Below are 27,109 nucleotides of genomic sequence, written 5' to 3' on the forward strand. Positions count from 1 at the left end.
GGGCATGGTGGTGTGTGCCTGTAGTTCCAGCTATTTAGGAGGCTGAGGTGAGAGGATTGCTTGAACCCTGGAGGTGGAGGTTGCAGTAAGCTGAGATCATACTACTGCACCACAGCCTGAGCAACAGAACAAAACTCTGTCTCAAAAACAAGAGGAAAGAGCAAATCCTTAGCTAAATAATTATCGAAAAGAACAGATAATTATTGAAATAAATAATTATTGAAAAGAACAGATCCCTAGTTAAATAAAAATTGAAAAGAGATACATATTGAATACTGAAATGTGTAGCAGGCATCAATTAAATGTAAGCAGACAAAGAACTAAAAGTCAGAAGCCTTTGTTTTCCATCCATTTCAGCTATTTGGAAGGTTGTCCATGCAGTGGTTGAGAGAGCATGTTGTGGTCTAGGCACCCCTCTCTTATTTTTCATTCACCTCAACCCAGCTTAAAAGACATATTTGAAGTTCATTTATTCAAATTCAAATAAACTTGTAGCAAGTACATTGGCATAGTTGAAGCAATTTTACTTGTTCTGTTCTGTCACATCATGCAACAAGCGAAGGCTATAATTACGTTTTTACTTGAACTGTTGGGAGGCAGTATACTGCCCCCGAGGGTGTAAAGGTTCCTGTCTAGAAAGGCTTCATCACACACTGGCATGTTTTGCAAACCCAGAAGAAGCTAAAGGGTAGTCAAGAGAGGCTTCAAACCCTGCTCAGCCAAATAAAGAGGAGATACAGTGATTTCTTGAATAAAACATGGTAGAGTCATTAGTTACAACCCTTACAACAATCATGAGGCCAGTCATGCCATAAGACAAGCCCTCAATTCCATCTGTGGCAAGGGGATTTGTTTGCCTGGACTTTTGGAAAGTACTAGGATTCTAAATACACCCCAAATTCAAATTGTGTGGATGTTGCTTTCTTTTCCTGAATCTGATAATATAAGCTGATATAAATCAGATAATAAAAACATGTCATACTTCAAAGGCCTTATGAACCAACATCCTTTCACAATTTTTAGATGAGATTTTGAATGTATAAACTTTCCCTGCAAACATGTTCTAGGGATGACTCGGTTTCTTTTAAAATCTGCATAAGGCTGGGCGTGGCAGCTCAAGCCTGTAAATCCCAGTAATTTGAGAGGCCAAGGAGGAAGGATGGCTTGAGACCAGGAATTCGAGACCAACCTGGACACCGTAGTGAGACCCCCGTCTCTACAAAATTTTTAAAAAATTAGCCAGATGTGGTGTCCTGTGCCTGTAGTCCTAGTTACTTGGGAGGCTGAGGAGAGAGGATTGCTGGAGGCGCAGAGTTCAAGGTTGCAGTGATCTGTGGTTGTGCCATTGCACTCAAGCTTAGGCAACAAAACCAGACCTCATCTCTTAAAAAAAATCTTCATAAACAGCTCAATGTTAGTGAATTTTCACTGACTATATTAGAAGATACTGAAAATAATTCTCCCAAGAAATTATCTGCAGAAACTTAGATAATTTCTGAACCACCTTTAAATCCTCATATTGACAGAGGCTTGGAGGGCATTGTGTTAAAGGGACACGTGCCACTGGTTGGCTACTCTGAGGCAAACTCTGCACCCAGCAGTTGAGTATTTGTGTGGTTCTCCCCCCAGGTCCCGTGGGAAGATCTCCGTTATCTCTTTGGTGAGATCATGTATGGAGGCCACATCACAGATGACTGGGATCGCAAACTGTGTCGGGTATATTTAGAAGAATTCATGAATCCATCTCTGGTAAGACATTTGTAAATTAATTACTTTGTAAATTAATTTCACTGAGGAAAAAATTCTGGTAAGAATTTTATAAATGAATTATACTATGGGTAATTCTTAATGTTATTGAGGATGCTTGGCCTCTTGGGAAATTTCTTAGGAAAGCAGAATCTCGGGTTCCATCCCAGACCTACAGAATCAGAATCTGCATTTTCACAAGTCTTCCAGGTGATTTCTGTGCGTGCTAGAGAGTGTACCAGCGTGAGGCATGCTCACATACACTGACTCATCGGTTCTTTATAAAAACCCTATGAGGTATGCAGAGCTGACACTGTTATTCCATTTTATAGGCCGAGATGCTGAAACATGGGGATTTGCCCCAGGCCACTAGGTTGGCATGGGCAAGAGATGTGTGCATCTTTTGATAGAAGTCTTTTGATTTATATTCCAGAGTTCATTTCACTAAAGTTTCTTTTCTGCCTGTCATAGAAGTCCTAGAGAATAGTCTACAGTTTGACCAGTATCAGTTACTCTATTATAATATGTGCTCTAGAAAAATGTGGTGAATAAGTATGTAAAGGGGTACATTTGTTAGCTTGATTTAACCATTCCATGATGTACACATGTATCAAAACATCACACTGTGCCCCATAAATATGTATAATTATTATTTGTCAATTGAAAATAAAATTAAATCTAGCAAGATAGTCCAAAAGATTATATCAACCAAGTGCAAGGTAAGAACCTTATTTGGATCTTGTTCCAAATGAACTGTAAAAAAAAAAAAAAAAAAAAAAAAAAGATTTATGACACGATGGGAAATTAACATTAACCTATCATGGTAATATAGAATTCCTGTTAATATTTTATGTATGATAATAAAGTAATACAGTTATGTTTTTTTAAAAGAGAGAAGATCCTCCAGGGTGAACCTGGAGGACATTATGTTAAATGAAATAAGTCAGCCACAGAAAGACAAATACATGTTCTCATTCACATGGACTCCTAAAAAGCTGATCTCCTATAAGTGGTGAATAGAACAGTGGTTACCAGAGACTGGGGATGGAGAGAATGGGGAATGAATCATCAATGGATACAAAGTTACCATCCCTAGAAAGGAAGAATAAGTTCTAGTGTCTGTCCTATTGCACAGCAGGGTAACTGCAGTCAACAATACAATATTGTATATCTAAAAATAGCTAGGAGAGGATTTTGTATGTTCCCATCCCAAAGAAATAAATATTTAAGATGCTGTGCCTGCTAATTACCTGATTTGATCATTACACAACATATACATGTATCAAAACATCCCATTGTACTCCATCAATATGTACAATTATTATGTGTCAGTTAAAAAGACAAGTGTGGTGATTTGAGAGCCTCATTCTTCCTTCTCTCGTGAGGAAGAGGCAGATCACCCCTGTAGGTGGAGTTTTTAAAGACCAGGCATCCTTGTCCCATTTCTCATCTTAGTAATCCCGTGTCTATGTAGAAATGGTTCCAGTCCAGGGCTGTGTTTTCTGGAAAAAGTACTCCATTTTTGTTTCTCATACTGCCCAAGCTGAGTGTGGTGGCTGTAGTTTTCTCATGCTCTCTCTCTCATGGCATCCAAGTTCATGGCCATTCCTGGTTATTTCTTGGAAACCTAAAGCACCCGTGCACCATATCATGTCTATTTCCAGCTGAGTGAGACACCAACTATGTTTAAAGCAATGCTTTTAATAGTTTGAGCAATGTCCTATTTATAGTTTCTCTGAAAATTTCACCTCAGAGAAGCATTATATAGATTTGATCACCTTCCTCGAGTTCATTTTGAGAAGTAATATAATCATATTATCAGTCTAATATTTAGTCTATATTAGATTAAATCACTAAAATCGTATTAGTCTAATATTTAGTCTGCTTTAGACTAAAATACACCAGGAAAACATAGTGTATTTTAGTCTAATATAGAAAACTGGGAACATTATTTTGTTACTAATTTTAATAATGTGGAACAATTTGGAGAGAGTGCAAAAAATGCACAATGTTATGTAATTGTTTCTTTTGATTGTGAGTCTCATGGTCTTTCCTTAGTTCTAATGAGCAGGACTTCACATGTCAGAGAGAGACTTCCAATTTAGCACAATTGGAAGTCACTCCTCAGGAGAGGTCTGGGAGCAAGTTACCATGGAGATGGGAAAGCTAAACAGCGCCAGGCATGCGACCTTTACGGAGGCTGATTTCTCTGAATGATGGTGGAGGGCAAGGAGCCCGCGAGGAGCTCCCGCGGATGGTCCCTCCCCTGGCTCTGGCCTGTGGCTGAGGGGAGAATTACTGTTGTCAAATGCAGCAGTCCATTAACCTTCACAAGCCTGAACTCCCATTCAAATGACTGTAAAATAAATATAGGTGATGAAACCTGAAGGGGCATCAGTGGTGTGTGTAAGCCCTTCAGAAATTTAGGTACCTGACCTTCCATACAGATCTGGTGAGGTTTTCAGGATCGAAATGCTTCTTTGCAAACTGGCATCCTCACTGGAGAGGTACCTCCTCAACACACCAGGGGAAATTAAAGCACTTAACTGACTTGCTGTCAGAGGCTGCAAATCCCAGTTATTTTGTTCTCATGCGTGTTTCTCCTGTTCATGCTGTTGATATGATTAGCAACATGATCTAACACTTCATCTGCAGGACATCTTTTTGCCACTTCCCACAAGTGGTTAACATATTTGGAAATTAGTGTCTTTGGTTGCAATGGAATATGATCAAAAAGCAACACATTCATGGTGTGGGGTTTAAAGTTCTCCTGCTCTTATCAAAAGAATCAGAGTGCTTTCAGTGATATCTTGCTGTTAGGAGGATCAGTGAGTTTCTTGTTGAATAAATGAGTTTGCACTCAGAGAGAGTTCTCCCATGGGCCTTAGAGGGTCTCCAGCCAAAGTTAAGAAAGAAAACATTTTCTCACATAAAACATGTATTTGGTAGTGTTAATTAAAAAATACAGTAAATAACTTTCAGAGAATAAGGTACCAGGTCATCTTAAAGTTATATAATACAAACTATTTTAGTGATATAGAATAACAAGAACCTGGGCTTTGAAGTAAAAAACAAAAACAAAAAACACCATTGAAGTACCTCGATGTACCTCTATGTATTTGCTGTATGATGTAATTGACCCTCTCTTAGCCTCAGTTTCATCATCTACAAAACAAGAATGATCAACTTACAGGTTTGCTGTCAGGTTTAAACTTTGGTACAATGCTAGAACAATATGCTTAATAGATGGGAAATCTTTTTATTATGAAGTATACATTTTCATTATATATATTTAATACTTGGCTGTACATTAATCTGTGATAACAATGGGAATCCTTTAGTAAATACCTGCTCTTTGCCAAGGGTCATTACCACACACTTTATATGTATGATTTCTTCTTACTATAATCTGGAAGAGTAAGTATTATCCCACTTAATCAAAAAAGAACCTCAGGCTCAGAGAGGTCAAGCAGCTGAACCATGATTTAAACTCGCAGTCAGACTCCAAAGGCTGGTCTTTCTCTGCACCATACTGCCGTGGCTGGAGTGCTGAGCTGTTTGTAGCACAGGTCACCAAAACAATGACTTGTGTCTGTATGTAGATGGTGTACAGGCCGACACTGAGAACAACACGGGCAATACGGAAGACCAGAGTTCTGGTTCTGCTACTGACTTGCTGTCTAGCTTTGTGCATAGCTTTCCTGTGCCTCAGTTCATTCATTTGTAAAATTAAGGTATTGCCTGGAAAATCACCAGTGTACCTTTTTATTCTCAAGACACCATGATAATTCAACCTTGAGTAATTCTAAAAATCCCTAACAGCACTTTGGGGCCATGGTATCTTTGACCCAAAAGGCCAAGGGCAAATGCATTTGTTTAAATTCACAATGAACTGGAGCTCCTTGTCATTACCAACACTACTTGGAGAGGTAGTGGAGTGGGGGCCGGTTTTTTATTAAATGCCAGAAAGGAAAATGTAAAAAGGACAATAATCTCATAGAGTCCAACATAGTGGGCTGGATGCTGGTTCTCCAGTTTCTAGTAACTGTCCCTGCCCCCAATTTCAACAAAGATGATTTCAATTTTTTTTCCTTCTTTTTGAGACAGAGTCTTGCTCTGTTGCCCAGGCTGGAGTGCAATGGCGTGATCTTAGCTCACTGCAACCTCCACCTCCCAGGTTGAAGTCATTCTCCTGTCTCAGCCTCCCGAGTAGCTGGGATTACAGGAATGCACCACCACGCCGGGCGAATTTTTGTATTTTTAGTAGAGATGGGGTTTCACCATGTTGGTCAGGCTGGTCTCAAACTCCTGACCTTGTGATCTGCCCGCCTCAGCCTCCCAAAATGCTGGGATTACAGGCATGAGCCACTGTGCACGCCTAAAAATATCATCCAAATTTTTGATGATATTTTCATGATGTGGAGGTTCTTTCTGCATGAGCATGATTCTATTGATTATTTTTTTAAAAAGGTTTTACTAAGATACAATTTGCACACCAATTTAAATTACACAACTCAAAGGTCTTTAGTATATTCTGCAACCATTACCAGTTTTAGAACAGCTTTATTACCCACCCCCACAAAAAAACCCTGTAACCATTAACAGTCAGTCACCATTTATTTCCCACCCCATATTCCCCTATTCCCCAGCCCATGGCAGCTACTCATCTATTTTCTGTCTGTATAGATTTGCATGATCTGGGCATTTTATATGAATGGTTTCATGCAGTATGTAGCCTTCTTTCATTTAGCATAATGTTTTCAAGCTTCAGCCATGCTGTAGCATATATCAGTACTCGATTCCTTTTAAGTCCGAATAATGTTCCATTGTGTGGACATACCACATTTTGTTTATCTCATCTCTCAGTGGACATTTGGGTTATTTCTCCTTTTTGGTTATTATGAATAATGCTGCTATGAACTTTTATGTACAAATTTTGTGTGGACATATGTTTTCTTTTGTATATGTACCTTAGAGTGGAATTGCTGGGCTAAGTGATAACTTTATGTTTATCATTTGCAAGTACCACCGAACTGTTTTTTAAATAGTGGCTGCACCATTTCATATTCCCTGCAGCAATGTATGATGGTTCTATTTTCTCCACATCCTCACCAACACTGCTACTGTCCACATTTTTTATTTTAGCCATTCTGGTGGAGGTGCAGTGATGTCACATTACAGTTTTGATTTGCATGTCCCTGAAGACTAACAATGTTGAACATCTTTTCGTGTGCTTATTGGCTATTTGTGTATCTTCTTTGGAGAAATGTCTATTTAGAATTTTTGATTCTTTGAGGCTTTATAACAGCTTTCTCAAACAAACCTCCCCCAAGGCAAGAAAGTTGGCCACTGTGTAGAGAGCTCTACAACTATGTCCCCTTTGGCAAAAAGCAGCTTTTCATAGAAACTCCTGAGTGGGAAAGGAGAAAGTCTAGATTCAGCTTCAGGATTCACCGGGCTCCTTGAGTATATTAACGTCTTGATAGTTTTCTTAAAGTAAAAGGGAACACAAGTCTCTATATGGAGGACATTTCCCAGGTTTTGTTTGCTTTTTCCTTCTGGAAAAATCAAGATGTACTAAAATCAAGTCTGCTGCTAGGGTACGAGGAAAACCAAAACTAACATAAGAGCCTGCTATGTGCTGAGCTGTTTGCATACCTTATTAAATTCTTATAGCCACAACCATTAGGTTGCTGTTATGAGCAACATTTTACTGATAAAGAGACTGAAATGCAGATAAATTGTCATTTCTTAAGGCCACCAACCCATTAAGTGATGGGAGCTGAACCAGGCTGTCTAGCTGTAAACCTCAGGCCGTTTCGAGTTGGCTGTTTTCTTTTGCTTTGCTCATTGCCTACCATATGGAAGGCCCTTGTCACATGTCTATAAAGACTAATTTTCTTTCCAAAGAGCATGGGTCATTTACAGTCCCATCAACAGTACATGAGCATGCATTCAAACAAATGTCCCCATGGCAGCTTAACCTTTCCAAGTGATTTTGGTTTTGGTCAGTTTCTTTGCTTGAAATTCTGTTTTTAACTTTTTGTTTTTATTAAGGACAGATTAACTGTGGCTTCTGAAACTTCTTTCAATTATCTAGTAAGCATAAACAGAGAAGACCAAGTACTTGTTTGTAGGGAACAATGTTCAGTTGGGATGTGTGGATTCTAGGTTTTGGTTTTCTTATTCATATTTTGCTCATATGTTTATTCTGGCTACTTTATCCATTGTAGACTAATAATGATGAGTTTAACTCTCCTGCATGGTTTTATCTTGGTCACCCAGAGCCAGGTGACATTTAAATTTTGATTATTCTCATATATAAACATGAAATGATACAAATGTGAATAAATAAAACCAAGCCAATGGATACTGGTGGTGGAATAGTCCAACTTCTTCCTTCCCATATTCATTGGGTCAAGATTTCCATTTCTGGCAATATGAAGGATTAGATAACTTAAAAATCCTCCTGGTACAAAATTAAAATTAAAATGCTGAGTCGAATATTTAAAATGCGCTTGGAATTCACAGAAAGCAGTCGAGCATCCTTATTAAGGACGTAGGCTTTCTACATAACCTGGATTGCAGGTTTAAGAAGGAAAGAGAAAACCACTGTTACGCACATGATTTTATGGAAATTCACACTTACTTTGTCCTCTTTAGACTCTGAGTTCCTTAATAACGAGGTCATATGGAGCTTGTACTTCTAAGGTTTGTTGTAGTGTACTGGGTGGTGAGTATATACTAAATGAATTAAATAATATTCACTTTGTCTCCAGGTGATAGCAAGGGGACCACAGCGTAGCATACACAGTTACAGACAAATCCATTTCAGAAACCCACTTAGAAAATCTAGGCAGAAAATAGCTACATTAGGTGATAGTTTAAAAATAACATTCCCCTGTACATTTAAATGCACATACAGGCAGGATTTATGGTGCAAGAGACTGGGAGAATTAAGACAGAGGGGTTAATGGTCCCTGGAAACCAAAGAGCAATCAGGGAAAAATAAATCTGAGATTATACTGTCACTTAGAAAATTGTAAGCACTTGATTGACTGTGTTTATGGCTGGTCAGAGACTCAGGCTCATACATTCTTTTGTTACATTTTGAAGTTCTACGTTCTAATGTTTAGAGGGTTTGTTATTGCTATTCACATTGCCTTTGTTCAAAACTTCCCTCTAAATGGAATGTCTACTCTCTTGCCCCAGCCTTATTAAAGTAGATGGGCATGATAAAAGCCCACTTTGTCCAGCCTTTCACTCAGTAGGTAACTGTATTTAGCTCTCAGGGTCTGCAGATCCTAAACAAGACAGACTCTGCTGTGAGTAGCTCAAAGTCCTGGGAAGGTAGGATCCATTTGACTCTTAGTATATATGGCCTATAAATGGTACTTATATACACACACACATTTTTCATTAAATGCATGTATCATGATTTATATTTATAAAATTCAGGTATATACATTCACATCATATATAAAATGATGGGATGCAGTACTGTGGGAATTATGGTGCCCTGGGGAAGTACAGGCTATAGAGTCCTACTAAAATGAGTTCAGAATTAAGATTTAAATCAAATGTCTACCTCAGCAAATTCACATCAGAGTCTTGATTTCCTCTCTGGGAAATGGGGATGGTTGGGAGAATCATTGAATAGGAGTGTGTTATAGGGTAGCCCAGGCTCCGCGATGGCTCATTCCTTTTATGTGCATGTGTCACACTGCCCCATGCACACTGCAAACTGAGTCTTCTTAGGGATAGGATTAACGGGTGTTCCTTGGGATCCTCCCCAGAGATCAGTCTGGTGTTGCATATAGAGCAGAATGGTTGATTATAAAACAGTTTAGGGAGCCTGCTACTCAGCCAGCATTGTGCTGGGGCCTTCTTGTCAGGGTCTTCTCGAAGTGTTGAGGAAGTGAAAATGGATGCCTACCTACATTTGGAATAACTGACTTTTCTTTTGTGGTTGAAGATTGAAGATGAACTGATGCTGGCACCAGGATTTGCTGCCCCACCCTACCTAGATTATGCAGGCTACCACCAGTACATAGAGGAGATGCTTCCTCCAGAAAGCCCGGCACTGTACGGCCTCCACCCAAATGCTGAAATAGAATTCCTGACAGTGACGTCCAACATTCTCTTCAGAACTTTGCTGGAGATGCAGCCCAGTAATGCACTCAGTGGTGATGAACTGGGGCAGTCTACAGAAGAAAAGGTAGAGAACCTTTCCTTCCTTTTCTTTTTCATTGAGGTATAACTTACTTGTACTGAAGTGTACTAATCTTAATTGTGCAAATCTATAAGTTTTTACCTAGGTTTATACTCATCTAACCACCACCTAGATGAAAATAACATTTCCAACACTCCAGGATACTCATGCCCTTGATCAGTCAACGTACCCCTCGTCTACCCCAGAGATAATCAATATCTCTACCTCCATCATCACAGATTAGCTTTACCTAATTCCAAATATATGAAATCATACAGTGTGCATTGATCTATGTCTAACTCCTTTCATTCTGTATTACATTTGTGAGATTCATCCATGTTGCTCATGTACCAATGGTTCATTTTTGCTTTGAATTTTATATGAATATAAAATTCTTCATTCTACTGTGAATGAATGTTTGGGTTGTTTCTTGTTTTTCACTTTTATAGAAATATCACAACCATGAACATTCTTCTACAGTCAATATGCAAAGGCAACTCCCAAAGGCATCCATTCCTACTACCCATTTCTCTATACCCAGAAGTGGGATTGCCAGATAATAGGGTATAATGTTTAGCTTTAATAGTATTCCCAATCAATGTTCTCAAGTGGTTGTACCAGTTACTCTCCCACCAGCAGTGCATGTGAGTTCCAGTTGCTCTATCTTTTTGTGATTTTGTAAGGGTAATGATATCTCATAGTGGTTTTAACTTTGCAGTCCTCAGTTGAGGAATAATATTGAGCATCTTTTCACATGCTTATGGCCATTTGGATATACTGTCTACCCTTGCTGTAAATGAGTTTAAGATTTCAGGACCAGATAAATTACCTGTCAGAGTGATGCCAGCTGGCAGGCATGATGTCAGAACCAGAGGCAGTAGTCTGAGAAACCAAGGAAAGAAGGAAAGCTGCTTGAGGCTAAGGACAGGCAAAGTTCTTCCATCTTTTCTCCTCTCTAGATATTGACTGGTTTCTCCAGCTCAGTGGTGCTGTCTAGATAGAATGAATACCATGTACATACTCATACCTTTAATATATAAATCTTTCATTCCTTCAGAGCAACTACAGAAGATAGAAGTTTCTTTGTTAAAAATGTTGATCTAAGTTGCTCTAGGAATTTTAGGATGCTGTGGTTGGGAGGGCAGCATCATGGTTCACCAGAATTTGCTTATGCTTAAAAGGCTTATTTGGGTTATGTGACTTTTATTTTATTTTTTATTTTTTGAGACAGAGTCTCATTCTGTTGCCCAGGCTGGAGTGCAGTGGCACCATCTTGGCTCACTGCAACCTCTACCTCCCAAATTCAAGCGATCCTCATGCCTCAGTCACCCAAATAGCTGGAATTACAGACATGCTCCACCATGCCCAGCTAATTTTTGTATTTTTAGTAGAGACAGAGTTTTACCAGATTGGCCAGGCTGGTCTCGAACTCCTGACCTCACGTGATCTGCCCATCTTGGCCTCCCAAAGTGCTGGGATTACAGGCGTGAGCCACTGTGCCCAGCCCCTGGTTCACGTGGCTTTTAAAAGGATCTTGTTAATTTAGCAGATTATAAAATACAGTACCCAAATAATAGGCTTCTACTTCCTCTGATCATATCTTTACATATAAATAACATGTAGTTGATGACAGTTCTATACTCCCTAAATGTTAAGTGAATAAACTGCAAATAACTGTAGCTCCTTCTTGACTAGATTTGCAGCTCCATGGAAGGGCGAGTGCTGGCATTGGTGCAGAAGCACCAATGAGGCAGCTGAGGGAGTTGGTACTGCCACGCCACCCACCTCCTGGGAGCCGTAGGCATCTTTCAAATGCATTCGCAGGCATCTTCAGAAATTGTATGATATATTCTGGAACTTCAAAAAGTAGAGGATATACATAGTCACCATGACCAAAACTGAAACAGATAGGAGCTAAATCTTTGTTTTAATATTTTAAGGTTAAGAATGTCTTGGATGACATTTTGGAGAAACTTCCAGAAGAGTTCAACATGGCAGAGATAATGCAAAAAAATTCAAATAGAAGCCCATATGTTTTTGTTTGCTTCCAAGAATGTGAGAGGATGAATATTCTCATTCGGGAAATACGTATATCACTTGAACAACTGGACCTTAGTTTGAAGGTAAGCTTAAAGTGAGGCTATAGCAGACTTCAGCACATTGGAAGATATTCACTATGTGGCTTTTTTTCTCCATGCAAGGGGGAATTGGCATTATCTCCTGCTCTGGAAGCCCAGCAGTTTGCATTGAGTTATGACACGGTACCAGACACTTGGAGCAAACTGGCTTATCCTTCTACTTATGGCCTAGCCCAATGGTAAGCTACCCATCCTCACTGCCACTGGCCCTGAGCAGCCTCAGTGCTGGGTTAGTGTTCTGAATAATGCTTCCTAAGAACTATGCAGACTGGGATTTGTGACTGTACTCAACCTGTAACTGTAAAAACTCTTCCACCAATTTCATTTGAGTTTACTTGGTATATTGAATCAAAGGCAAAAATCAGTCAAAAGACAGGGTCAGAGCAAGATTCAAATTCTGCCTCTCACTCATTGGGTATATGATCTTAGACAAAATAATCTGTCTCTTTTTTAAATCTGAAAAATGTAGATGGCAATAGAATCCCCTCACTGAGTTGTTGTAAGAGTTAAATGGCCATGGAAAGCAACTTGAATTTGCCTTTGTGTCATCTTGTAACTTTACTTTGCAAACCTGAGATTTCTATGCCTTCTCATAGACAACTTTTGAAAAGTTTGTAACATGGTATGCAGTATGCAGTAAACTAGACCGGGAGTATAACTGCAGAGATGTGTCACAAAGCTAGGGCAGAAATTCACAGATCACTGAAGGCTGGTGTTACACCTAATTGCTCCTTGGTCTTGGCAGACAATTCAGGGAATTTCAAAGTTCTTTATTCCTGGCTTTTCGGTGCTGACTTTCTTTCCCCCTGCTTTCCTGAATCATTATTCCATGAACCTCAACTATCCCTGTACCATTCCTATTATATTAGTGGAGACTCTGTACATTGCAGCACGCATTTTTGATTTTTCTAACACAATGTTAGACCCTTCAGCTTTCCTCTGAACACCAGCCTCCTTCTGGTCTGGAATTGTAGTTCCATCTTATTTTAAATCACATTATTTTTGTTCTGTTTTGCTTGTGGTCAATCATTATTTTTGCTTCAATATACTGTACTGATTTCTTTGCTCATCATTGCTTTTTTTGTATCTTGTTCTGGGCTTTTTTTTTTTTTTTTTTTTAATCAGAGTATAAAATACAGAACAGGGCTTGCGGGGCAGGGGATGCAATCATCTTGTGTATCTGAAACTGTCCTTACCGCACTCTCATTCTTGACTGATAGTTTACTTATACGTAGAATTCCAGGACACAACAATTATTTTTCCTTCAGGACTTTGATGTTCTAACTCCATGGTTTTCTAGCATTGATTGTAGAAGGTGGGTCTGGTCTTAAATATTTGCATTCCTTCCCAAGTAAAGTTTTAAAATGTTTCTCTTTACCCTTGATGTTAAACAATTTTACTATCGTATTGAGGTGTGGATTTTTAAAGTACTGTTATAAATGTGAGACTCCATCCATAGCTTTTATTCTGAGCGCTTTTTTCTCCGAATAGCGTCTTTCTCTCTATTCTCCTCATGTCTACATTTATCTGCCAGACGTCTTAACGTTTTCAGTGTATCTCTCAGCAGTATACTTGTAGACTTCATCAGTTCCGGGTGATCTTCATGACATCTTCAACTGTATCCAATCTGTTTCTTCTCTTAATTATTTAGATTTCATTGTCCAGGTTGGGTGCAGTGGCTCATGCCCAGCACTTTGGGAGGGCAAGGCAGGAGGATCACTTGAGCCCAGGAGTTCGAAGCCAGCCTGGGCAACCTAATGAGACCCTGTCTCTAAAAAAATAAAATAAAATAAATAAAATAAAAATTAGCCAGGTGTGGTGGCATGCGACTGCAGTCCTAGCTACTCAAGGTATAGAGGTGGTAGGATTGCTTAAGCCCAAGAGGTCAAGGGTGCAGTGAGCCATGATCATGCCACTGCATTCCAGCCTGGGTGACAGAGCAAGACCCTGTCTCAAAAAATAAAATATATTTCATTGTCCATAATTTTCAGTTCCAAGTTGTTTATGTTTTTGGAAGGGTGCCCAGCATAGTTTCATAATTTCCTTCTTATGACTATTCTCTTTTCCTGAGAAATTTAAATATACTTACAAATAAGTATTTTCTTCAAGACTTCTCTATTTCCTGGGTTATAAAGCTTCCTGTTTGTTGGATTTGCTGGTGGTTTTTCATGCCATATACTCTTCTATCTATACCTGAATGACAGTTTGGCTAGTTATTAAAAAATAGTAACACCCTCAGTTGGAGGCCTTTGTAGCCATCACTCTCCTCTTGTCAAATGCTGCCATGGAGATATCAAAAGCTAGCATACTTCTTTTCCCTTTATAAATGGCTTCGTGTTTTCCCCTGGCCATCCAGGGATTCTTTATCTTTATTGTTCATATTATTCTTTATACTAGTATTGATTACTCTCTACCAAATTTTCTTGGAACATGATGTGCCCTTGATTATATAGATTCAAAGGTATAATTTAGGAAAACTCAAATTTTCTAGAATTACATTTTTTTTTTTTTGAGACAGATGCTCATTCTGTTGCCTAGGCTGGAGTGCAGTGACGTGATCGCAGCTCACTGCAACCTCTGCCACTTGGGTTTAAGCAATTCTCCTGCCTCAGCCTGCCTAGTAGCTGGGATTACAGGCATGTGCCACCATGCCCGGCCAACTTTTGTATTTTTAGTAGAGATGGGGTTTCACCATGTTGGCCAGGCTGGTCTCGAACTCCGGACCTCAAGTGATCCACCTGCCTCAGCCTCCCAAAGTTCTAGGATTACAGATGTGAGCCACCATGTCTGGCCTCATTTTAGCTTTCATTTTATTGCTTTCACTCTAACCCTTTACCTCTTCACTTCCATTTGTTTTCATTATTCTCCCTTATGCTGTTTCACTTTTTGCTTCATTTCTATATTTTCTACTTCTTTTCTGGGGTCTTCAAACTTAATTTCCTTACTTTTTCCTACCTGATCCCTTCTAAGTCATGATCTTGTTTATATCAACAATCACTTGTTTTAGTTATTACAAATTGGCTGCAGTGTTTATCCTCATGATGGCAACATTTTGAGAGAAATGTCTGCCTGCCTTTGCTTTTCTTGTTCTTCACCTTTTTCCTTTGTGTGGTGCCTATGCTGTTTCTTCTTCTTACCGTCAAGTATGCCTTTTCTGATCTAGCTATCTGGAAGAATTTAATATAGGTCCAGGCACAGGAATTTTCCTTGTGGTGACGTTAAGTTTGAACGTGAGTATTGTGAACCTTTTCTTCTTCACAGCCCAGTCAGCCAAATATCTCAGGCAGACATTTTCTGCCATGTGGTTTGCCAGGGTGCTTCCTCATTCACCCCCACTTCCTTTGCAACTCTGAAGCAGACAAGGTCCTAAAAACTTCAGTGCCAGCCCTTCCTTCTGGAGAACTCTGGCTTTTACACTGAGGCTATGCTCTCTCTACTTCATTCTCCTGGTCCCCTTTAGGCAGCCTCTGAAACTGACAATTCAAGGTGTCACTTGTCTCTTAATTTTATCAAAGAGGTTCATCTGTCCCTAGCCTCTGTGAGCCAGCTTCCTTATAGGTCAGCTGCAGATATTTCCTACCTTGCCCAATTGTGAGGAGCCGAGAAGAGAACATGTACGTAACAGCAGCGTTTCTCAAACCACTGGCATGCCATTTGTGGCTGACTTGTTTTCCTTATTAACCTTTTCCTCCCCGCTTTCAGGCAGCGACTGCACGTGCTTAGACTGCTGTCACGTGCCCCACTGCCCCCGCACATGTTGTTCCCTCTGCCTATCGGCTTTCCTGGCAACTCTGGTCTTGTAACCACCATCACAGCCTTGCCATCCCTGGTCCTCAGACACTCTGTCCATACCTCCCATAGGGTGAGGACCTTTGTACAGTCACCATATAGCACGAAGAGGCGCTAATAAAAGTTGTTGCATAAATGGAAATGAGTTTTCCACATTCCTCAGTGTATCTTGCCCTACTGTTAAGAGCTACAGGCAGCCGGGCGCGGTGGCTCAGGCCTGTAATCCCAGCACTTTGGGAGGCCGAGAAGGGCGGATCACGAGGTCAGGAGATCGAGACCATCCTGGCTAACACGGTGAAACCCCGTCTCTACTAAAAAACACAAAAAAAATTAGCCGAGCGAGGTGGCGGGCGCCTGTAGTCCCAGCTACTCGGGAGGCTGAGGCAGGAGAATGGCGTGAACCCGGGAGGCGGAGCTTGCAGTGAGCTGAGATCTGGCCACAGCACTCCAGCCTGGGCGGCAGAGCGAGACTCCATCTCAAAAAAAAAAAAAAAAAAAACACAAACAAACAAAGAAAAAGAGCTACAGGCATCAAGTCTCCAATGGGAAACAAACTAGCCCTTGAAAGGGACAGTGCCCTGCAAATTGTCAGGGAAGGATTTGACCAGCTACCAGTATACTTCTCTACCACCACCCTGCCCTAACCGCCCCCCCACCACCAGAACATATTGGAAAATGGCTATTTTACTGAACAAGTTTATTTCTTCCTACCTCCCATAAACCAGGTTCAATGACCTCCTCCTGCGATGCCGAGAACTCGATACTTGGACACAAGACCTTGCCCTTCCAGCTGTCGTGTGGCTCTCTGGCTTCTTCAACCCTCAGTCCTTCTTAACTGGTAAGGGCTGAGGCAGTGCAGTCCCTGATGCAGACAGGACCATACCCTACCAGAAGCCCTGCCCTGTTTACCTATGATGGCATCTCCTTGCCCTGCTAACCAATCCTCAAGCAGCAGCCATTATAGAAAGGACCAGCAGCTACAAAGGAAACAAAGTCCTGGACAGGCGAGTAGCAGCAGGCGGGAAAAGGCCGCCTAGAGCAGCAAGAGCAGCCACGTGAGGTGGGGCACGGTGTCCTCTAGTAAACATTTTCTGGAAAGGGCCGCATAGCTACTCTATTGTAGTGCAAAAACCACAGACAATACACAAATGGCTGTGGCTATTCCAATAAAACTATTTACAGAAACAACAAGCTTGTCCTGCAGGCCTTAGTTGGTCAGAGCCTGCTCCAGCGCAGCTACGTGCAAATGCCCAAAAACCTAAAACACCCTATGGGACTAAAGGCTGCCTCAATTTACTGGTAGCTCCTGGGAACCTTATATGCAACATTTTTATCCTATTCAATGTTTGTTATGTTTCCAAAGCAATCATGCAGACGATGGCTCGAAAAAATGAGTGGCCACTGGATAAAACGTGCTTGACTGTTGAGGTTACCAAAAAAACAAAGGAAGATTATGGCCACCCGCCAAGAGAAGGTGCATACCTCCACGGACTCTTCATGGAGGGTAAGACACCCCAAGGAGTAAGTGGGGAACCTTTTCCTTACTCAGGTTCAGATTGGTGTTTGTCCTCTTACTGTTTCTCAGCATCTCCTCACTCACACAGTAACCTTATGCTAGTCATTATCTCATTTCTTCCTCTTAAATAATTTAAATGCTGGGATGTGTGTCCAATGTGAACCAAATTGTGTAATATTTGGGGTAATGGCTATCACTTAAATTTTGCACATATATCTGGGTGGATATCTGGGTGGTAATGCCACTGAATAACTTTAGACTTAGACTGAATTTACATTATTTTGCTTTTCAATATAATGATTTTAAAATCTTTTTTCTACTGTTTGAAAACTGTCAGTAAATTTGCTCTAATATTTTACTACAAGACTTCTCCAAGCCTTGAAGATGCTAATGCGTAGGGTGAATCTCTGAGAGGGGGCTACACTATGCAATATTTTCCAAATTTATCTGGCCACGTATTTATTCTACAGGACACTTAGTCCCTACCAAGATGTTCCTTTTTTACTTTAAAGCAAGTGCCACAAGTTCTGACATAAATGAAAGACTGGAACTTGGTGTAAGAGAATAAGGTGCGACAGGGAGGGAATGTGTTGAACTGCAGATTTAAAGGGAGGGCAAACTAGTTTAATGTATGTGAATTCTCTTAGAATCCCATTTCATAAAATCAGCTTACTTCTACAGGAAAGTTTAGCCACTAAGCATGGAAGCAAAGCAGTGCCTCCACTGCAGGCAGGGTAACCTACCTTTCAAAGCTCAGTCTGGCCAGCTCAGTAAAAATACCACTGACAAGCAAAAAAGTATGACAAAACCAGAATGTTTATTGCATCAAACAACTTGATCATCAGTAGCAACCTGCCACACAATTGCAACCGTTGTGTTTTTGCTATAGGCGCCCGCTGGGACACCCAATCAGGAACCATTGTTGAAGCCCGTCTCAAGGAGCTGACATGCCCTATGCCAGTCATCTTTGCAAAAGCCACCCCCGTGGAGAGACAAGAAACCAAACAGACCTACGAGTGCCCTGTGTACAGAACCAAACTGAGAGGCCCCAGCTACATCTGGACCTTCAGGCTGAAGAGCAAAGAGAAGACTGCAAAATGGGTTCTAGCCGGAGTGGCTCTGCTGCTAGAAGTGTAAGATAACTCTAGCCTCGGCTGGAGTGCAGTGAGGATTTTCTATTGTGTTGCTGCACTGTTCCCATGCACATTAATGTATTCTAGTACAACTTTTTAGTAACTCACACGTGCATTCTTTTTTCAACGCTATCCTTAAAAAGTGAAGAAAGGAGAGTGAAAATCAGACAAAATATTAGAAACTTATTCAGGGCTGAGTGCAGTGGCTCACGCTTGTAATCCCAGCACTTTGGGAGGCCGAGGCAGGTGGATCACGAGGTCAGATCAATACCATCCTGGCTACATGGCAAAACCCCATCTCTACTAGAACTACAAAAAATTAACCGGGTGTGGTGGCACACAACTGTAGTTCCAGTTACTCAGGAGGCAGAAGAATCGCTTGAACCCAGGAGGCAAAGGTTGCAGTGAGCAGAGGTTGCACCACTGTACTCCAGCCTGGGCAACAACAGAACAAGACTCCATCTCAAAAAAATGTGTATCACATCTGAACATGCAAAAGCAATGCAGCCAGAAAGGAGATTTTAGTTCTTAAACAACCAATCAATTAAATTAAAAATTATTAGCCCTTAAACTCTCTTAAAATATAAAAGCAGCAGGCCCCAGGTAAGTCCTGAAGGAAGAGGCTAGCACTCTGTGAGGCCTCCAGTGTCTACAATGTTGACAGTCCCCTTTTGTTCAGTCAAGTTTTAGTAAAACTGTTCTGCAGTTAATTGCACTTTGTTCAGTGTAAATTTTCAATGACCAAGAGCAGGTTAAACGATGTGTGTGGTCTATTAAACTGTGGTCACTTGTGCTAAGGCAAACTTGGCCTGGAGTTACTGTTTGGGAAGCCAAAGAGATCAAGGCAAGAGCTGCTCATACAATGTTTTCTCTCTAACTTATCTGAACTTTAACCCCACCCAATTTAAACTGTGCTTTTTAATCACTGAACAAAGTTCAGCATACAAATAGGTCTGTGCATACATCTATATAGATTCCTCTGCTCTGCTGTCTTCCTGAGAAATCTTTGTAAGCATATAAACAATCTTAAAAAAAAATAGTATTTAGAAACAGTAATCTCTACAAAGAATTTCTGTATAAAAACACAACCGTAAAAAATCTTAGGCACAAATGGTATGCATGTCTTGTTGGAGTACTCTATGGTGAGGTGGCTGGTTCTGTTTTCCTCTTAATTGTCTTCTACCAGCTCCTTTTGTAAGCTGAGAAAAAGATGAGAAATAGTTGGTAAGTAGTAGATGAGAAATATTTGGTAAGTAATTAGTACAAAGCTTGAGAGGTTCTATAATCATCTAAGAGTACAAAGCCAAAGCCAGAACCCGTATCTCCTGACACTCGAAATCCTGACATTTTCTGCATCAGTATCGGTACACCCTCCGGTACAGTACGCCCCAAGCATGACTTGCCTCACTCCCGCATTCCAGAACCACGATTACTTGTAGCTCACATTCTATCCTCTTGCCCTGAACTCTCTCTTCGCACTAGGATTATGGCTGCCTCTTCATAATCTGTGTCGTTTCCCCTCAGCCTGCCTTGTTTACTCCTTCCATTTCTGTCATACACCTCAAGGAGAAATTTTGGTTAAAGGCAACATGGAGTTGAGTTGAAAAATCTAGCAAAGGAGAATATTCCCTAATAGGGAAAATATTGGGCCTGAGCTTTTCCAATGCACCCAGGTACAGAATGGATGGTACTCGTGGTTTATATAAGTTACAGGGGCAGGCAACAACTATTTGCCAAGAGGATCGCCCATGCTCGGCCTCGGGATTTCAAGCTGTTTTTAAGCTGCAGGAGACTTACCTCTCCAGATATTCCTTAACATTGTTATAACCATAAAACTTGGCCAGATGAATGAGGATTCCTGTGGCACAGCGGCCGTCACGCTTCCGACAGTAGCTGCAATTGCAGATCCCACGACAGGGGGGACACACCCAATCCTAACAGAGAGATGACAGCAGACACTTCGCTCATTATCTACAGGCTCTGGCAAGAACTGGGATTCGGATCCAGACTGGCTCAGCTGGCCTCTCCTCCAACCTTTAATCACATGGCATCTTTCAGTCTACGTCCCAGGGGGCTCCTCACGAGGCAGGAAGGCTGATCACCCCACGTCACATGCAAACACTGAAAAACGACACCTTTCAGGGCTCCCTGCTTGAAAATTATGGAGAGTTTCACAAGCATTTGGCCAAGCACAGGGCCCTGTGTGAGTGTGCAGGTCACAGGCCTAGGATGTCAGCCCTGGTTTAGGAGCACAAGGTTTCCAAAAGATCAAGGTATGAATTTCAGCCCTTTCAATGTATGTTTATTGTTGAACGACTAACCTGAGCAGCAGTTTATGCTGGTCAATTGAGGACGATATATTTACCCCATGACTGCTGCCTAAGATGCCACACTTGGGAGCAGGACTGCCCCAGGCTCAAGGTCGTGCCTACTCACCATGATACTATGTCTCATTTTACCAAGGGAGCTGAGAGAGAGACAGGTTATACACCTATTTCACGGGATTAAACAAATTTCTACGAGTGAGCGACAGCTTGCACAGTGCCAGGCACACAGAAAGCACTCAATACTGCAGTGTACACCTCCCTCTCAGCCTGGCCCAGAAAAACAAATGAGAGGGAAATCACTCTGCTCAAGGACAGGTACAGGGATTACTTGTATAAAACTAGAAGACTGTAAGCAAGTTTTGCTCTGACAATGGAAAATCTAACATAAATTCTTCTATTCACTGGTCAGCTTGCTCTCCTTCCAGAATGAATCCCTATTTTTCATTTTCCCTGGAGCCTTAAGATACAAATGGAAGGGAAAAACCAGAGTTCTGGACCTCCCAGTTTCCGGTGAGAACCCAGGAAGCCCATCTTCAGCTTGCTTCCTTCATCAGTACAATTTACAACAAATGCAAACACTGCTCCTACCGGGTCCAGCAACGCCGATCTGACATCCTCCCCATAGCGGTTCCGCAGGCATGGTCCACAGAACTGTCCTCGCACACCACAGCAACCCTGGTTCCGACACACTGTCTTGGTGTCGATGGTCTTTTGGCGACACTGATGGCACGTGTTACCCTACGGGGGGAAGGCAGTGAGCAGGTGAACACAGGGATATGCTGATGCCCACTGAGGCCAGATGCCATCATGTGCATTTCCAAATGTATGAAGAAATACCACCTGTCTCCTCAAATGAAGCAGGACTGTTTTCCTAAGAACCACAGCATCGTCTCTAGACAAGGGGTCCCAAGACCCCAGGCTAGAACCAGTCTGTGGCCTGTTTGGAACCGGGCTGCACAGCAGGAACTGAGCAGCAGGTGGGTGAGCATTACCACCTGAGCTCTGCCTCCTCCTGTCAGATCAGTGGCACCATTAGATTCTCATAGGAGCACAAACCATCTTTTGTGAATTGTGCATGTGAGGGATCTAGGTTGCGTACCCTTTAAAAGAATCTAATGCCTGATGATCTGAGGTGGAACAGTTTCATCCTGAAACCATCCCCTGCCCATCTCCCAAATCTATGGAAAAATTGTCTTTCACAAAACCAGTCCCCAGTGCCAAAAAGGTTGGGGACTACTACTCTAGAATGTAACCATCACAGGTCTGTGGCCAGAGAAGCATATTAAGTCAGATGAGGCTGAGCAGAGACCCAGGAGGAATGAAATGATCAGGCTGTCAGGAAGAGAGACCAGAGAAAAGCTTAAGTCAGAGGGGGCAGAGCCCCTGAAAGGTGACAAGTGACTGAGTGGCAATGAGCCTTGGGTGGCATCACCTTGGCCCCAGCCTAGCTCTGCAGACCTGGACATCTTCAATGTGAAATCTATTTTTTTAATATTGACAACTAAATTTAAAGCATTTTAATACTATCTTGACAGTGTCCCATTATCCAGGAAAAGCACACAAAAAAAGCAAAACGCAAAACCTCCCTGTAAATCACCATTTAAAAGAAATTTAACCCGTTTCCTACCAGATATTCTGCCAAACTTTATTTTCTATGGTTATATTACCCCCCAAATATACTTTAATATTTAAAACATAAAACTATATAAATATTTAAACCATAAGTTACATATAAAAATTCCTTTTAAACTATACCTTTCCCTTCCCCCAGATTGTATGCATCCCTAAGAGAGACTGCTGTCCTGATGGGAATTACTGCACTAGGGCTGCCTCCCAGGTACAGCTGACCCTTGACCCTCCAATTCAGAACCTGGTTCTGAGCCCTTGGTGAGATGGCATAAGCCCTGATAGAGTTTAAAAACAAGTGAGATTCCAAATATCAATGCTTTAGACTCCTAATAAGAATGACAATCATGCAAATTACTCATAATATATAATTTACCAGAACTTTATCATAGATTTTATCTCGAACAGTTATGGCAACATTTTCTAAGTCCTCTTCAGTGATATCCTCCACTGGCCGAAAAGAAGATATACGGTGACGTCGTCTATACTCCCGGCACTTCCCCTGCACAGTGAACACAAGCAGAACCTGGAGTGTGATGTTTTGAGCAGTTATAAAAAATTATAAATATTTTAAACTCTCAAAAATCTAGCACCATTAATGTTAACCCTCTCCCTCTTCTATTTCCCTGCAGCCATTTCATTTAGTTATTTACTGAGCTCCTGCCACCTGCCAAGCTTCCTTCTCAGCAAGGCGATACAGTCATAAAGGAGAAAATCAAGGTTTTTGGTTCTTTGCTGTAAACTCTGTGAAGAGGTGAACCACACTGAACAGCCAAACCCACAAATGAGTCCAAAGTTTCTCCCTCCAAACTGAAATCGCTTGAAACGCCTCATGCCTAAAACAGAAAGGCAAGGAGGAATCACTGCACTTTTCCATGAAGTGGACACCACAAAGCTGACTGGAGCTGTGGACAGGCCTTTACTGCCTGCAGCAGAGATCAAAGCAGGGTCCTAACAAATGAGCTGCTTCTCAGCTCGGCTTGGATAAAAGACTCTCTCTGTGACCTCCAGCTTAGACCAGGGCTGCTTCTCAAAGTATGATCTCGAGAGCAACGGCATCACCTGGGAAGCAGATAGAAATGCAAGTTCTCAGCTGCCGCAGACCCAAAGGGTCAGAAACAGCCCTGGGGTGACAGTGATGTGCGTTCACGTTTGGAGGAACGGTAGCTCAGACAAAATCGAATTCACGTATTAGTCAGAAAATACCCCACTGATTGTCTTCCTTCTTCGGAAGCTGTAAAACTCTTCTGCAAATTTGGCAGCTGAGACAGTGAAGTTCTCTAGAGCAAACTTCTCTGGAGGCCGTGCACTCCGGGTCGGGTTCATGCGCCGCGTGATCTGTCCCTCCGAGAAGGCTCGCCTCACTGTTTTCTTCCTCTGAAATCAAGAGTGCAGACAGAGGCAACTGGGGACTCTCTTGAATAAAAGCCATCTGGTAGCTGATCACCATATATCAGTATTGGTATACTTATAAGGAGTTCTACTTACAGAAGCTGAGGTCGGGGTTCGTACTGGGAAGAAATCTGGCATTGAGTTCAATTCCGCCAATAACTGGGCAAGCTGAAGTTCAGAACATAAGAAAGGATCTTACATAAATAGTGCTCCAGGGTTAGGTCATCCAACACCTATCTCAAGTCTTCCGTTTTGCTACCGTAAGAAATCTAACTTCAATAGTTTACATAACCCGCAACGTTATACTTTTAACCTCACGTGTAAAGATTTTATCTCCAGACCCGAGATGCTGATGTCATCATATGAATGAACAGTAGCCCATTCCTTATATATAAGGACAACACAACACCAGGAAAACAGTCCTGGAATGATCAAGACCTGGAGCATGAGGTTCCGATCCTGACCCAGAGGCTAACCCAAAGCAGTGTGACCCTGGGACAATTCATTTTGCACATGTGAGTCTCAAGTTTCAGGATGTTCAAAAAAGAAAAAGCTCAATTAAGATTATTTCGATGGTTAGAGCTCCAAAAATCTGATTCTTTAAATAAATTATCAAAGTAATTTATGAAGATATTCCTAAGTGAACAATAACACCAAATAATAGGCATTAATATGCCAGAGAATTTAATTAGGATTCATTTTAGTTTATACAATTATATGAGTGCCACCAAAAAAATCATAAAGAAAATAGCTCTTACTTTAAAGATGCAGATGGATACAGTGCTGAAAATTTCCCTTAGCTAAGTAAAAATGTTTCTTAGGATAAAAATAACCCGAAAGTAGGCATTCCATTTTTGTAAGTAATTTATATTAGACATATAAGCTTGCATATACAGTATCACTACATCATTCTTTTTTTAAAAGGAAAAGATTAAAAAAACACAAAAATGCTAACAGTGATTGTAAGTGGTAGAACTATTAAAAAAAACTCTAAACAATTACGAAGCAAACAATGATTCTCTACAATGATCAGATTAACAGTAATTGATTACATATAGAAAAACCAAATATATGTAACAAAGATTTCACCTTGTTCCATTCATTGTTCTAATGAAGACATTTTAGAGTGAATTAACACTATTGAGGTTGTTTTAATTCCTAGACCTCTTCCATTCCTTGAGAAGTCTCAGAACCAGGGCCGGTCACCACAGAAGAGTGGTTCCATGGTGAAAAGCTACCTGCCCAACCTGCTCCTCGCAGCTCCTCAGTGGACTTGGTGACATCCCACTTCCCCTGCTTTCCTCTGCTGGGAACAGGCCAGTTGTTCAGCCCCTGTCATCCCCAACACAACTATATACTTAGAACTTAGCTTGGTCAACAGTAAGCAGCATGATGGCACTGTGTAAGGGCTAAAAATGATCCTGGGGAATCTCTTTCTGTTCCCAAACCAGAGCTGATCATGTAATAGTTGCTCTGGGTTCTGGAAAAGAAAAAGGATACACAATACCCAGAGTACATTTTCCTGACAGAACCCAAAGCAACAGCAGCAACTATAGGAGCAAAGTGGTTCTGGGAGCCCAGCAACTGCTGCCAGAGCCTGATGCCAACTCCCAGGGCGCCCTCCGTGGAGCCTCACCATGGCTTTGTTCTCCTTGATGTTCATGGTCCTTTTCAGCAGAGCATCCGAACTCTCCTGGCTCTCATCCCGAGAGTCGTCCTCAGACTCAGAGGTAGAATCTTCCCTTTGCACCACCTGTCTACGGCCTTTCTTTCTTCCAAGAACTGTTTCTTTCTCATTCTGTAAGCGTGAGCTAGAAAACAACTGCTCGGAAGAACTGTTTTTATCTGGTTTGTTGGCCAGCTTCTTGGTGGGGAACTGAAAGGCTACTCGAAGACCAATACTACTTCTTCTAGACCTGCTTCTTCTTGGGGTAGCCTTATCTTCTTCTTCATCTTCCTTTTCCTCACTCACCAAAGATGCTTTGCCATCATCACTCAAATCTGACTCCACGACCTAATAAAATAAGAGCAAGAAAAAGCACAAAGACACTGTTACAGACCCACAAAAAAGACATGCATTTAAAACAACTCTGACAGCATATGAGAAAAAACTGAAAAATGAAAAGCTTCTCCTTCATATTATGAGTTCCCTCTGAATTTCCTTTAAATGTCCAAGAAATTGGTTGATGAATAAAATCAAAGAGCAGGCAACCTACTACCGAACGGTGCACTGTCACACCCATGACAGAATTGGGTTTCACTGGGAACATGAGGGCTATAAGCGAAACACTGACCGGGTGGGCTCCTCCACCGTGGGACGACCAAGGAGCACCAGCAAGAGGAGAGACAGTCACAAAAAAGGGTATGACTGACAGACGTGATCTTCAGACAGAAAAGGGTGCTATGGGGGGAAAATGCTGACTGGTCTCTAAATAGCAGGAACCGGACTCCTGAGTAACGGGGCAGGAGAGCTGATTGCACCTCAGGGCAGTGACCCAGGACAGCCAGATGACCTGCCACTGGGTCCTCAGTCAAGGGGCACCTTTCCCTTTCCTGGAACCCTCAGAGCCATGAGGTGAAACCAGGTCAGGAAGCTCGACAGGTTGTAGCAAAACACCACTCAGTCAACTCCATAAATCCTCACCTGACATTTTCAAATTCCACATGGTAGAGGTCTCCAGCATTCAAACATTGCTCCGTTTTACAAGTGAGAACACAGTAAATATGGAAGGCAGTAACAGGGTTACATCACCTAGGTGATGGCTTAGATGTGACGGGACTCTTAGCAGTGGTACAGAGACAGGTTTAAGTATGTGAGATCCAGGACATCTTCTGGGCATCCTTCCATGACCACAAGTTAGAAACTTTGGGAACCATTATCTGGGAATTCTGAAAATCTACCAAGAGCATGGAATGGCACCAATATGGGCCCAAGATCAGTTCAGGGACTCTACTTCTTCCCCAGTGACCACCACCAACCTCAAATTCTTGTTGGACTAAAGTTAGAAATAAGACAGAGGGAGAAAAAAAATGCAGATAACTGCCAACTCTGGTATATCCACACCAAGCCAAGTGAGAAATAAGACTATACGGCACTGATTTATCTATTTTTTTTAATACCCTGAACTTTCCATATTAACAGCTTCAGAATTCAAAATGGTGTACGGCAAAGGAACCCAATGTTAGGGGACACTGTCAGGGAAGAACTTCAGTTTTTGATCCATTTATCT

At 41.5% G+C, this 27,109-nt stretch overlaps 2 protein-coding genes across 5 annotated transcripts in view; one reads left to right on the forward strand and one right to left on the reverse strand.

Annotated features, from left to right (window-relative positions):
* The window catches only part of DNAH11 (dynein axonemal heavy chain 11), a 407,209-nt gene extending 388,431 nt beyond the window's left edge, over positions 1-18,778 (forward strand). The window contains exons 76-82 of the mRNA XM_033192171.1: positions 1,630-1,749; positions 9,722-9,964; positions 11,899-12,081; positions 12,160-12,275; positions 16,611-16,723; positions 17,249-17,389; positions 18,291-18,778. Of these exons, the coding sequence (XP_033048062.1) occupies positions 1,630-1,749; positions 9,722-9,964; positions 11,899-12,081; positions 12,160-12,275; positions 16,611-16,723; positions 17,249-17,389; positions 18,291-18,538 (1,164 nt within the window). The 3' untranslated portion in view covers positions 18,539-18,778. The remainder of the gene's footprint in view (positions 1-1,629; positions 1,750-9,721; positions 9,965-11,898; positions 12,082-12,159; positions 12,276-16,610; positions 16,724-17,248; positions 17,390-18,290) is intronic.
* Positions 18,779-18,872: 94 nt separating this feature from the next.
* CDCA7L (cell division cycle associated 7 like) overlaps positions 18,873-27,109 on the reverse strand; it is a 45,111-nt gene continuing 36,874 nt past the window's right edge. For 3 of the 4 annotated variants that reach the window (XM_033192172.1, XM_033192176.1, XM_033192174.1), the window contains 7 exons: positions 25,516-25,893; positions 23,976-24,047; positions 23,694-23,864; positions 22,864-22,989; positions 21,450-21,599; positions 20,332-20,468; positions 18,873-19,733 (listed from right to left, as the gene is read on the reverse strand). In XM_033192172.1, coding sequence (XP_033048063.1) covers positions 19,703-19,733; positions 20,332-20,468; positions 21,450-21,599; positions 22,864-22,989; positions 23,694-23,864; positions 23,976-24,047; positions 25,516-25,893 — 1,065 coding nt within the window. In that variant the 3' untranslated portion in view covers positions 18,873-19,702. The other variant, XM_033192175.1, reaches the window with a different exon arrangement.

Source organism: Trachypithecus francoisi, unplaced genomic scaffold, assembly GCF_009764315.1.
Source record: "Trachypithecus francoisi isolate TF-2019V2 unplaced genomic scaffold, Tfra_2.0 Lachesis_group4, whole genome shotgun sequence".
NCBI lineage: Eukaryota > Metazoa > Chordata > Mammalia > Primates > Cercopithecidae > Trachypithecus > Trachypithecus francoisi.